The sequence below is a fragment of the Apus apus genome, chromosome 1, assembly GCF_020740795.1.
Source record: "Apus apus isolate bApuApu2 chromosome 1, bApuApu2.pri.cur, whole genome shotgun sequence".
In the NCBI taxonomy this organism is placed as follows: Eukaryota; Metazoa; Chordata; class Aves; order Apodiformes; family Apodidae; genus Apus; species Apus apus.
In genome coordinates, this window is record NC_067282.1 from 171,491,258 (window position 1) to 171,504,272 (window position 13,015).

Consider the following 13,015-nt stretch of genomic DNA (forward strand, 5'->3'; position numbering starts at 1 on the left):
CAGTACAGCTGTACTGGCATTTGAATTCCTGCATGAGAATGAACCTACACAGCATGCTGGTATTCAAAAAACAGAAAACTGGCTTAATACACTATCTTCAGTATGCCAAATTGTGTATGCAGTATCACCTCCCAGCCAAACACACTGAAAATAATACCACACACTCATTTCTCATGTACAAGAACATTAATAGATCCCTTTGGCAGCATTTAACAAAAATCTTTGAAACTGTTTGTTGTACTTGTAGTATCATAAATATGAAATATTCTACTTCTGCCATCTTTTGGAGTTGACAAGTTTCAGATCTGGAGAAATCAGATAAGCTACAAGCAAATTCATGTTTAAGGGCTGGTGTTTAGAATGTGCAGCTGTAAGTGCAGGTAATGGATGCTCCTGCAGCAGAACTTAACGACCCAAGATTAACTGAAAATGAAAAATTAAATTTGATTAAGGGGAAACATATTGCTATGAAATATTTATAAGAATGAGTCATCTAGTTTTATCTTGAAATATACATTTTTATTTCACAGTGTTTTATTAGCTTTATGGCCACATTCTTGGAAATGAAATGTCAATCAAGTAAACAGTTCACATTTGCAAAACAAGCACTTACCAGAATATATCTTAATGATTGTACTAAGCCTGGCAATTGTGCTATGATCACACTTTTCTTCTTTAATTTACATAATAAATTACTCTGTACCATACAGCTTTCATTCTTTTTTCTTCAAGCACAACTGCTACACTCATGTTGGACTTCAACAAGTTCACGTGCTGAAAGAGATTCTGCTAAAAAAAATGTTACCAGGTCACACACCAACATAGAAATTTTAAAAACAGTAATAAAATAGTTGTAATCCTTCCAGATTACCATCGTGTTAAGTCAATAACCTCTCTGAAAATCATTATGGATGGAGGGCTGAACATAGCTCTTGGCCAAACTAGCACAGTTCTGTTGACTTCAAAAGGAATGCATCTGCCCTGTGAGATTTCTTTTGTATAAAAGCTTCCTCAGAAGGTTAATGGAAATTTAGCTTTCAATCTATTCTAGATTTTCAAAAGGGATGATTTATCCTTTATCACTGGACAAAAATGAATTTTCCAAAGTATGAATGAATTTCTGTCTCATCCACGCTTTGAAGTTTCGATACCATTCTATAAGCTTTTTTCTCCTTTGAATCTTTTCCTGTAAGCTCATTTTTTTTTCTCTCTCCAGAACCGCAGGGAGCTCTTTCCAGTTTTTAATAAAGATAAATGGAGCCCCCATGGTTTTTAATAATTGTAATGGAGCACTGTGGTACATTGATGAATTTCCACAATCACCCAGTGTCATTACATCTTCTATAACAGGCAGAGATCCATATGAACAAGCTTCATAAATTCTATAGCATTCTGTATTTATTCCCACTGGGCACAAGGTCAAGTCACTCTGCAGCAAGGCATCTTGGTAGTTCCTGAAACTTTCATTTGTTTCTTGAGGCTGCCACCTAGGAAAGTAAAGGGGTTGAAAATTAACATGTTTTCCACAGGCACTGCAATTTAAAAACAGAAATATGCTTTAATTTCAAGTATTTATAAAATAAAAAATTCTGTCAATGCAAAAAAATTGTATTGCTACCACAATCAATAGCCTTTTAGTCTTAAGTATTCTATTATTGAAAATGTCACTGTTAAAAATAGATTTTAACACTTTTTAGATATGGTCCTTTTAGGAAATTTTTAGTCCTTAGAAGTGTTAAGAGGCAAACTGAAATGCCATTTAAAATCTTCTGTATGACTTGGATGACACATGTCAATTTACTTCACAGCAGAGCTCAGCAATAGAGTATGACATTAATACATAGAGTGCAAGCAACACACTTCTTCTCCCACCATAATAAAACGTATACTAGATAAAAAAGACGGTCTTTATATGTAGTATACGGAAGCGATTTTTCTGTGTATTTAAAAATATACTTTATGTAAAACATAGCAACAGAAATGCCATGACATTATGAAGACGTACATAAAGAATCTGGGCAATGTTCTCTCTTTTATTGATGACTGGATACTTTTACTTGTACTGTTTTTAATATTCAGGAAAAGTCTAGTAATAATGAACTAGACAAAAAAGTCTGAGTATTTTTACAAAGTAAATCAAAGTCTTACTGTTCTCTGGCTGCAATCCAGCAAAGTTTATCAAGCCCATCCTGCTTCAGAATTTCCATTAGAGTTTCCCTAGAAGAGTTCTTATAAACCGTTCCTAAGAAATTACACAGATATGATCTTGGATCATGTAGCATTGACCAGCTGGGTTCTACAACAGGAAAATTTCTGTAGCTGTAAAAAAACAAGTATACATTAGATAATAATATGTTTTATGTTGAAGTAAAAACATTTTGCACCACTTCACCTTTACTGCAGCAGATTCTAAGACTAAAACCATCTCTGTGTTGCCAATCACAGAGCTACAAGCAAACCAGTGCAAGTCCTGTCCTAGAAGTTGGTCTTTATTCACTTTGTTCCCACCACATTCTTCAGAGACATTCCAGAATATGGAAGTTGTCTATTGACATCAGAGATACTATGTGTCCATGTTACAAAATGTCCTTGAGAAACATGCTTTTTCAAAAGCAGCTGTTCTTGATGCCAGCACTGGTTTGACTGAAATGGCCAAGTAACAATGGAGTTTAAGTCTCAGCTACCTTGATCTCTGGGCATGCTTACCACCTAGAATACCACTGATAACCTCTGAAAGAAAAAAAAAATCTCACTTTGATTTCAGTTGACCTCATTAGTTTTACCTTTTGGCTACTAAATAGCTTGTTGTGCAAGCTATTTAACTTGTCTTTTTGGACTCAACAATACCAACCCAAGGTAAACCATACCCAATGTAAAACGTATGCCATCCTTTTAGATGTCTTTTCATCACATCAGGCCTTTTTCTTGTTTTGACTGATTCCTTGTCATTTGACATCACTTATTTTGCTCAGCGTGGCAGCTGGTGAAACACTGCTTTTCATTACATAAAGTTAATCTTTTTTCTGGAACAGATCAATGTTAAAAAAGTTTCTGCTCCTTTGCATTCTCAAATTATGACAGATATTTCTTCTAATGTTATTATTTTTGATGGACCACTGCTCTACTTCCCTGCTGATTCTTTTTTCACAAGAAGAACTGTACCCCGATCCAAATTCTTTACTGGTTTCAACGGTAGTTTCTATTTCCCAATGATTTCTTCATTGCTATTAGTGGTTCTCTGATGGCAGCACTTTTGTCAACTTGCCAAATTTTGGTGCGACAGTCTTTTCCTAGGTCTTCTACGTAATTAGTATTAATTCGCTTTTAGAAAACCATTTTTTCTTCATGCCAAATATTTTTGCAGGATTCTACAACTTTACTTTCCCTCTTCACATTTGGCAGATTTGCATACCTTTAACCACAATTTTTACAACTTTTGGTGTGCAAGGCTTGCAAAATCCCATTCTGACCTATATTTCTTCACTGAGTTTTGCACCCTAGTTTGTAAATGTTGTTGCTTTCTGTTATCTGCCTTAATCCCGGCATCCTGAAACTCAGCCTCTTTTTGCTTAGGAACTTCCAATGCCATTAATTCTCTGACACTGTCAAGAATTCAAATGTAGTGTATTTCAATGACACTGTGAGTTCAAGCTACATATAAAAACTCCTAAGTTTGACAACTAGCTCAACACAGGATATTGAATTAACATTCAACACAAGATACGAAAATAATTTTGTATTATTTTTATCTTAAGTTACAGGCTAAGTAGCTAAAACGCAATTAACTCTGTTAATAAGGAGAAAGCTGGAAAAAATACACCTCACTGAATCAAACCTTTTTCTACTTCACATAAAGAGTTTGAGCAGGAAGTACAGAAAAATGTTTTTGTGAGTAAGCAGCTAAGCCAGACTACATTACTGTGACAGTGTAGCATATTAATCGCAAATGTAAAGCATACAATTTGTGGCTTTTGAAAGCCCCAACAGGGGTTACAAAAAAAAGTTTCAGGAAAAAAAAAAAGTATCACTACTACCATCCCTTTCCTTTCCTAAACAAGCAGTAGTTGAAACCTGATTACATAAATGTTTTAAACTCCTGTGTCACTAGTACACATTACAGCTGCAGTTATGATAAATCCCAAGAGCAAATCTACTGAAACAAGAAAAACCCACTAGACACAGGTTCATATTTTAAAGCTCCCTAAATACTAGCACTCTTCTGTTATTGTTTTTATTGCTAAAAGCAATTTGCAATGCTTCCAACGCTTAATTTAGAAAATCATTAACAGGATCATGTTCTACAACTTATTTACTATAATTGTTTTGGTTATCAGCAGTAACGTTGAGGCATATTTTTCATACCTCATGCATAACAATCAAATTTCATTTGTAATTTGTGTCTATAGCACTTACGTAGCTACTCCTAGAGGCCACTGGAAAATATCTTCTTCATTCACCAACGCATAGTCATATGTAACAAAGAGTAGATTTACAAATCCTCCATGTCTTTTCAGGTATGGCTGAATCCATTCGTTGTTGCACTGCTCATTTCCAAGCAGCACGACCGCTACATGCTGTATTTTGTGAGTCTGAATTAAGGTCTGTGCATAATGCAGCCACTGAGCGGCGTAAGTGATCTTTGCTTTTTCTCTCCCATTCAGAACTAGCACAACATGTTCAGCTTCAACGGAGAAGTAGCCAGGAACTACGGACGGACCAGTGATGAAGCTGTGAAAACCAAAATACAAACAGTAAACACCCTTAAGACAAATTATTGAGTTTAATCCTCTAAACATCCTTAGCACACAGGCTGTGCTCGAGATGTTTTCCTTTGTTCAATAAAGTGAATGCAATATACTGCAAAATAATTTCTGTTGTTAATAACTACAGCTATAACACATAAATAAAATTACCTTCATCCTTATTCAGGAAAAAGAAGGAGATTTAGACTTAAATGAAATGAAGTTACTTTGTCAATAGATCATACTCAAACATCTACATGTGGGTAAAGATAGAGGCTATTTTGATATTCACTAAAAGTCAAACCTTTTATTAATTCCAGTAACAACCAATGAATACAGTATTATAACAAGAGAGAGGCTCTCCCAAAAATCTCTGAGAGTATATACAAATCTGGATATCATTATGAGGGACAACTGGCTGGTCTGGCATACTACTTTTCTCTGAGATTGACAGCTAGTTTCAGTTCAAGTGTGCCTCATGAGGAAAAATTCTGAGCAAAATCTATAAAAACTACTCCAGTGAGAACATCTGATTGACTTTAGGCAAGCACACTTCAAACCTGAGTTAAGCTGACATGCTGCTGGCTCAGTGGCATGTTTTGAAGCCAAGATTCTTGAGACTAATGATTTGGAATGAAAACTTTTGATAGTCTGAATGTCAGGTCAAGACTTGAATCCAAAGTTTAACAGACAAGAAGATCACTGGGATTCATGAGAGAGAACACCTTCAACATCAGCATGCCTAACATAGTTAACAGGTTATGTAGTTGATGCAATGATCACCTTGTAATAAGAGGGGGAAAAGGGCTTTCTCTATGGACACAGTCTTGTGAGTCTATCAACTTTACAGGAATAACAGGATGTACTGGTGGGCAAGCAATAATCTGCTACAGTTCGGAAAGAAGAAACACAATGGAAATCTCATAGTTGAATAATAACCACAATGCTGAGGTGGTTCTGTTAGCTCCCTGTCTGAATACAACACGGATTGCGAAATGTAAGGGAGATTACAGAAGGTGCAAAATTAAGACAGTAGTACTAAGAGATTTTCACTACTCACATGCAGGCTAGATCAATGCCTCATCAGGATGGTATGGGGAGATCATATTTTTGTACTCAATAAATTACTTGCTTACTATCAAGTCCTTGTTTTTCCAGTTTTAGGACCCACACAAAAAGACTGTAAGTGTCACTCCTATCTACAAAAACAACTCGAGAGGGCTCTGGAGCAGAAAAGAAGGACTCTCTGGAAGTCTATTACAAATAGTAAGGTTGCTGAATCTTATCAAAAGGTATGATAGGTGGATAAACACTGCTGGAAATAAGTAATTGTCTCACAAATCTGATGGAGATCTATGAGTGAGTCAATAAGGATACAGGTAACAGGGATCCAGCAGACATACTGCATTTGGATTTTCAAAAGCTTCACCAAAGGCTGTTAAAGAAACTAAATTGCCACAAGCTATACTTGGTGGATTCCTCTGGCAGGTAAAGAAATCTTTGCTGGTGAACTTTGCTGACCAATAGGCTTTCACTCTGACATGAATCAAGATGGTTGCAATTTCTGTAAGGAGAATGGAAGAAAGCAACTGAAGAACTGCTGAACAACCAGGGCTAAGAGGGACTGGGGAAAGGCACCTGAGAGGGTGTGACCCTCAGTGGAACACGAATTTGGGAATGCTCTTACTTAACAATAAGAGATGAGAAGTTTGGCACTCTCTACTTTACAACATTCTTCTAGATGATAAGAGAGAAGGATGTATATTGCTTCAGGCCAAGGAAAGTGCTAAACCCTGCTCTCTTACTTGCACAAATGTGCCAATATGTCACTAAAATACACAGCTATGCAACTCCTTCTCCACTCATGTCTTTAAATAAATATCCCTGCATTTCAGGTAAAAGTTGATATTTTTAGTATTCTTTAGGCAACTTATTCGGTAAAAACTTGAAGCATCAAAATCTGTATTAAATATGTGTATTCTCCATCATAAATACACAAAATGGGCTTATTCGTGCAACTGTATTCAAACGATATTTTGGAATTTTTGTTTTTAGATTTGATATTCTTTAAAAACATTAATGAGAGCTCTATGTTTTAACAATACTTATCACTTACCACAAAAAACTGCACAGGAGCACATATTCTTCAAATATGCCACCTCAGCTACTTCCCTCTAGCCTCATCTAGTAATCAAACTGAGATAATTTACCTCAGCCAGGCAATAAAGAACAATTCTAGAAAATCTTATAATCAACAAGCAGCCAAGACCACGTACTAACTCTTCCTCAAAAAAAAACCCCAAACAAAACAATATTTTGAATTTGACTAAAAAGTATAACTGCCAGTATTTCATTCCCAAACCCTTACCATTAAAGTACATCTTATTTGCGTATTTTCTATACCTTGCACAAGTTCCTACTAGCCACATTTTAACCTCTCTTGTGTTGGTACCAAACTTAAACTTCGTATTTTCACAGGATCTCGCATCCATGTTGGTTAAAATAAAGATCCTACTATCCTTGGTTCCACTGAACGTAACAAGAACATATTTAAATGCTAGTATAGAAGACTTTGAGAGATTCATACCCTAAGGAACCATGTAAGGTTATTATCCATCTGAAACAGGCACACCAGAGAGATAATAACCATGGTCAGTCAAGCAACAGACTCATTAAGTGCAGCAAATTATTTTCATATTATAAACAGGAAAAGCAAGGGCTTGTAAAAAATCTTCCATGTTCATACTGGGAAGACTATCTGGTAGAGAGGGACATGGATTTCTACAGCTTCTGAGATTTTAATTCTGGAAAGAAAAAAGTCTCTTCTCACCAAGATTACACTACAGGCATTGCTCCCTACTCAAAGCAAGCTTTGTATCCGTTCTCCAAATCCATGAATAGAAAGCTCTACTGCTCTGTGAAGGAGACTACCAAAAGCAGTAGCATTATTCATAGTTGAATCTTGTAGGATCAGGTTATTTTTGCGGACAAGGAACACAGCTTTTGTTTTTTAAAGAATATGTCATCTTGTCTGTTTCCTTAGGTCTAAGATAGACTCTTTAATGATTCCTATGTTTAAATCAAGCCTATGTGTCTTTCTAGAAAAACATTTCTCATCACTTATCAATGTAATATATGCATTACTGAAAAGATTCTATGGTCTGTACCATGCACACAGATACATTGATAAAAATGTTGATACAAAAACTTCTGTGATTGCTTAAAAAAGCCACTTTCAATTCACAGCTATATACTTACTTCAAACATCTGCAAATTTCAACTGGAATTTTCTGTCTTATTGTGCAGAGAAAAAACACTTTTCTGAAGCAACACATGTTTCAGAACTTAAGTTATTTTAAGGGAATTTATGCTTTTAAACCTGAACTTTTACTTTTAAAGAAAACTTTTTGAACAGATGGGTCCTGGCACATGTGATTCAATGTTGTAGGAAAGCTACTACTGCAGACTGGCAAACTGGCCAAATAGATTAAAAACCTATCAGCTTTCACTGTATCTTTACAGAAAGCCTTAAAAATGGTTCTTAAATTCTTAAATAAGATCACAGAGGAAAGTTCTGTTTTTACTGAATAATATAAAACATTTGACAACAGTTTTAAAACATGCACACAAATCCATTTTTTAAAGGAAACAATGCTTCAAGTGTCATCTTCCTTCACATGTAAAATTCTGATCTGCAAATCAAATAGTCATGCAGATGTTGGGTCTCACAGGTTGCTTGTGTTATGAAGAGACACCAGTTATGGTTTTGATGCAATCCTGCTTATGAATAAATGAGTAAAATCCTTTTTCCCTGAACACAAGCAAAACGAAATAATAAGAGGCATCTTCTCACCTCACAAACTCAACCTTCTTCCAGCCCCAAACTTAGTTCTTAAGGCTTTTCTCAGAGTTGCATTCCCCCTGTCAAGGTCTCTTGGCTGCCTTCCCTCTCAGCATTTTTAAGTCCACATTTCTTTAAAACAGACAAACCTTCATAAAACAGCATATGAAATTGATCTTATTTATATATATATTTATATATTAACATATTTGGGCTAGAATTTGCTGGTTTTATCAAGTATGTTTCCATGAATAAACAACCCGTCCCTTGTGATAATTTTGAATGAGAAATTGTGTGCACAGTCCCCAGTTATGAGAACATAGCAAAACTGAAGTATTTGCAACTGGTATTGAAATAACTGGAACTCTGAGATAGATGAAATAATGCACCTGTTCACCTTATCACGTTAATTTTCCAATGCATAATTTGTTAAAGTTAACACAGCTGAAGTCAAAATCTTGCAGCTAATACCTGAAATAGGTTTTTCCTGCTTTTTGGCTTCCTTCTCTCCATTGAGCAGTCACATCAACTGGCTGAAGGTGCCCTTCAAAGATATGTTGCCAAAGATAAAGACCTACATAAGTGAAAATGAGAGAGAATCTGAATGCACAGATCTTGCCTACTCTACACTCCCAGCAAATAAGGCAAAAGTGTTTCTGGGAAATGAAAAAGCATTAACAACGTGGGGGGGAAAAAAGTCAGAGCTTCCTACACAATATAGACATTGTTTGCAAATTCCGTATGACTTGGATTAATTTTCACACGTTGGGGCATATAAAAGATTAGTTGGCTGTAAAAATATCAGTAGATGAAGACACACCACACTAGTATGCACATTAGCTTCTCTTTCCGATATATCTACCACTTAAAAATGTGCAATCAGCATCTTAATGAAAGGCATAGTTCTCTTAAGCTCTTGTGAAACACCAAATTTTTGTGATAGAACGCATCACCATGTAATATACCAATGCGTTCTACAGTCCTACATGACAGCTCAACTGAAGTTGGAAATCTCACATTTTCAAACAAGCTAAAATAAGAGCAAAGCTATTCCTTCAGTAGTAAAGAGCTTCAGAGGACCCCAGTTTAGGTAGAAACTTGGTGCCTTCTGCAACAGAAGAAATTTTGAGTACAGAAAATGAGTATTTCTCACTGTGTGATGCTTTATTTCACAAAGCGTAGACATAAAAAAAAAATTCTTTTACAACCAAGTAAGAGGTCTGTCCTTGTGCTGTACTGTAAACTAGACTGGATTAAAATAGCAGCAGTGTCTCTGTGCCATTTGAACCATTTTCTTCGACAGATATGAAAAACAGCCATGAAAAGAACTATACAAATCACCTGGCGTCTAACTAGTCTTATATTGGCACTAACAAAATTCTCAGTAACAACTACCACTTCCTTAATAATCTTCATGTACTTAAGTCCGTATTATTTAACCATATACACAAATTATAGTCATTTAAAAAAAGGCAAAGTGCTGTATTAGAACGCTTAAGTGCTTAACAGACACCGATTACATCTGCTTACCAATTGCTGCTTTACCCCAAATCTGCACTCTGAGACTAGTTTGTTCTAGATGAGATCTTGCCTGTTTTATCATCTTAAGATAAGCTTCATATCTCTGCTGAGAAGCAGCTTGTTCGTTTTTCTCATCCACTTCCCATGGATTCCACTCCTCATTTCCCAAGGCGACATGATCTAGGAAACCCAAACGCAGAATTGACGTTTAAAAAGGCTGACAAGTTCAGGAGACTGACGAACTGTCTCGCACCCAGGACTCCCAAGGCCGCCCTCCCGCCGCGCTCCCCGCCGCCTCACAGCGCACCCGGGAAAGGCCGCGCAGGCCCCGGCGCCGGAGCAGCCGCGGCCCCGCTCCCCGCTCCGCCCCGCTCCCCGGCGCTGCCTCGGCCCGGCCCGCGCTTCCCAGGCCCGCGACAAGGCGGGAGCCGCCGCTGCCCCACGCACGCAGAGGCCGCTGCGGCGCAGCGGGGTGACCAGCCGCGCCGGCCCCGCACCAACCCCCCCCCTGCCCCGGGCCGGCGGGGAGGGCCCCGCACCAACCCCCCCCCCTGCCCCGGGCCGGCGGGGAGGGCCCCGCACCAACCCCCCCCCCTGCCCCGGGCCGGCGGGGAGGGCCCCGCACCAACCCCCCCCCTCTGCCCCGGGCCGGCGGGGAGGGCCCGGCCGCCGCTCGCACCTCGCGGGCCGCGGCGGTCGCGGTGCGGCGGGCGGGGGGCGGCCGTGCGGCGGGGCCGGAGGAAGACGCTGTAGGCCGCGTAGAGGGAGAAGAGGCCGTAGGCCGCGATCAAGGCGGAGCAGAGCCGCTTCCGAGCGGCCCGCATCCCGCCCGGCGCGGGGGGCGGGGGCGGCAGCCGCGCCCGCTGGGGCGGGAGGAGCCTCGGGCCGGTGCGGGGCTGGAGAGGCTCCGGGCGCCGGCAGCGTGTGGTGGCTCAGCCCCAGCAGCCCCGCCAGCATCGCTGCTGGTGCCGGAGGGCACGGCGGCCGCACAGAGGAAGAGACGCGTCCCGCGCGGCTCTGCCCCGGGAGCCGCGGGCTGCGGGTTCACACACCCGCACGGAGCCCGCGGATCAGGAGAGCCCCGGCGCGGGCGGGGGGAGCCGCTCCTCGGCCGTCCCCGGCGGTGCTGCCCCCAGGGCACCGGCAAATCCCAAACCTTAACTCAGTGACCTCCGCACTCACTGAGTTAGTTGTAATATGCTTGTTGCTCCTGTTAGGGACCGTGGCCGCTTGGCCTTGGTTTTTGCCATTTATAATTTGATGGGAAAGAGCACCAGATAAACCATTTCAGAATTAAGACTGAGCCTTTCTCCGAGCCTCTTGCCTTTCTAGCATCGCACATCTGTGTGGATGCACAGTGAAGTGGTGCAGTCACAAACTTCAGGAAGATCTGAGAAATTATGTCGATAGCAGTTGATAATAAACTAAGGTGTTTCCAGCTTTAGCTGCAGTCTGCTTTCTAAACTGTAACAGTAACTGGATCCATGTGCTGAGTTGCAAAAATTCACAGAAAATGTTTGTGCAAAGACTTTACTATTTGATTTAAAGCATGATAAACATAGAGCCAAAAGGAAAGAAGAGGGTAATAGAAATGAGTTAAGAAGGGCAAAGAAGAAAGTAAAATGTTAAATCAGTTTGTGAATACAGGATTCCTACTGCACTGCTTTGAATGATAATTAGAAAGTTCTCTCTTCTCCCCACACAGGTGCCATTAACTTCTTATGAAAGTGACAAAAAAGGCTTGAAAAGAAAAAGTCAAGGAGAAATCCAAGAAGAGTTTGGCTTATAGACCATTTCATAAATAGTGTCTTGAAAGTCTGCATTTGAATGTGTGCATTTCAATAAAAAGTGCAGAAAGTGAATGTGGTTTGGAGCAGTAGTGATCATTTCTCAGTGGGTTTTTTACAACAGTGGTCATACAGTCTTCTTATTTACAGCAGAGGATAAACTAGCAATATCAATCGAAGTCTTAGAACAACTGTAGTAGATGGCAATCTTCAATAATTCGGAAAGGAATTCAAATGCAGAAGTGAAAATGTGTGTGAGAAGGAAAAACGTAGAGTTCCTAAGCATAACATCTTATTCTCACATTTGCTACCCATATTAATTCATTGTATGTTTTGCACCTGACATTGGCTCATTTCATGGGCAGAACAAGATGGAAAAAAAAATCTATGTCAATTCTATCAAGAACATCGGCTCCTGTTCAAAATATTCAGCCAGTTCAGGACAGACTCAAGCATAAATCTATTGTTAAAACTGTACTAAGAGGGGTGAGGGGATGAACTTAACAGAATGCCTACATGAATTAGGACAGTAGACTTGTAGCTTTGTCTAGGTACTATAAATGTAAAACTTAAAAGAACATAAAACTGGAGGGAACTGCCCTAACCATGGAGTTGCCTGAAATAATGGGAAGCCATGCAGAGGATACCAAATTTAGGAGATGCCTGTAATTCATCCACAGTGTCTGTGGTGGCCTGCAAAGGTCTAGCAAGTACTACTTCCTAGTAGTCGATAACAAACTTTTGGTATGTTGTAGAAGATCAAAAGCCAAGTGATATGTCACAGGAAGGGAGGAGAGATCAAGAGCACCATTGTTGGCTTAGACGTCTGTGCAAACAAGGTAATTGTATCTCCTAGATGATACTATGAAGCAGACATGCCATACAGTGTAGAAGAGGGTGAAAAACCCAACAGTAGCTGCTAGTAAGACTTGGAAAAATCCTGAACTCAGATCTGGAAATGTAGGAAGCTTAGATCCCTTCTTACCTCTGAGACATCTTGCTGTATGATCTTGTGGTGAATTATTTTCTCTCACGGTGTTCCAACTGACTCCTTGTAAAATGTCCATAACAGTGAACTTCTGGGAGCGTTAAGAATCCTAGCTGATATAAAATAGCTGAAGTTT

General features: G+C 39.5%; 1 protein-coding gene across 2 annotated transcripts; it reads right to left on the reverse strand.

Moving 5' to 3' along the window:
- Positions 1-497: 497 nt before the first annotated feature.
- Positions 498-10,935, reverse strand: RXYLT1 (ribitol xylosyltransferase 1). 2 transcript variants are annotated; one of them, XM_051643744.1, is made up of 6 exons: positions 10,784-10,935; positions 10,114-10,284; positions 9,055-9,157; positions 4,414-4,728; positions 2,149-2,319; positions 498-1,487 (listed from the first exon to the last, which is right to left on the reverse strand). In XM_051643744.1, exons 1-6 carry the CDS (start codon positions 10,926-10,928, stop codon positions 1,070-1,072), a joined length of 1,323 nt encoding a protein of 440 aa, XP_051499704.1. In that variant the 5' UTR covers positions 10,929-10,935; the 3' UTR covers positions 498-1,069. The 2 variants fall into 2 exon arrangements, with proteins under 2 accessions (XP_051499704.1, XP_051499712.1); XM_051643752.1 differs by lacking the exon at positions 10,784-10,935 and adding an exon at positions 10,412-10,438.
- Positions 10,936-13,015: the final 2,080 nt, after the last annotated feature.

Coding starts and splice junctions, on each gene's coding strand:
- RXYLT1 (XM_051643744.1), bottom strand. CDS start 10,928: ATGCGGGCCGCTCGGAAGCGGCTCTGCTCCGCCTTGATCGCGGCCTAC. Junction 4,729..9,054: donor GCAGGAAAAACCTATTTCAG/GTATTAGCTGCA, acceptor TGGTTTTCACAG/CTTCATCACTGGTCCGTCCG. Junction 1,488..2,148: donor TGGATTGCAGCCAGAGAACA/GTAAGACTTTGA, acceptor TTACTTTCCTAG/GTGGCAGCCTCAAGAAACAA.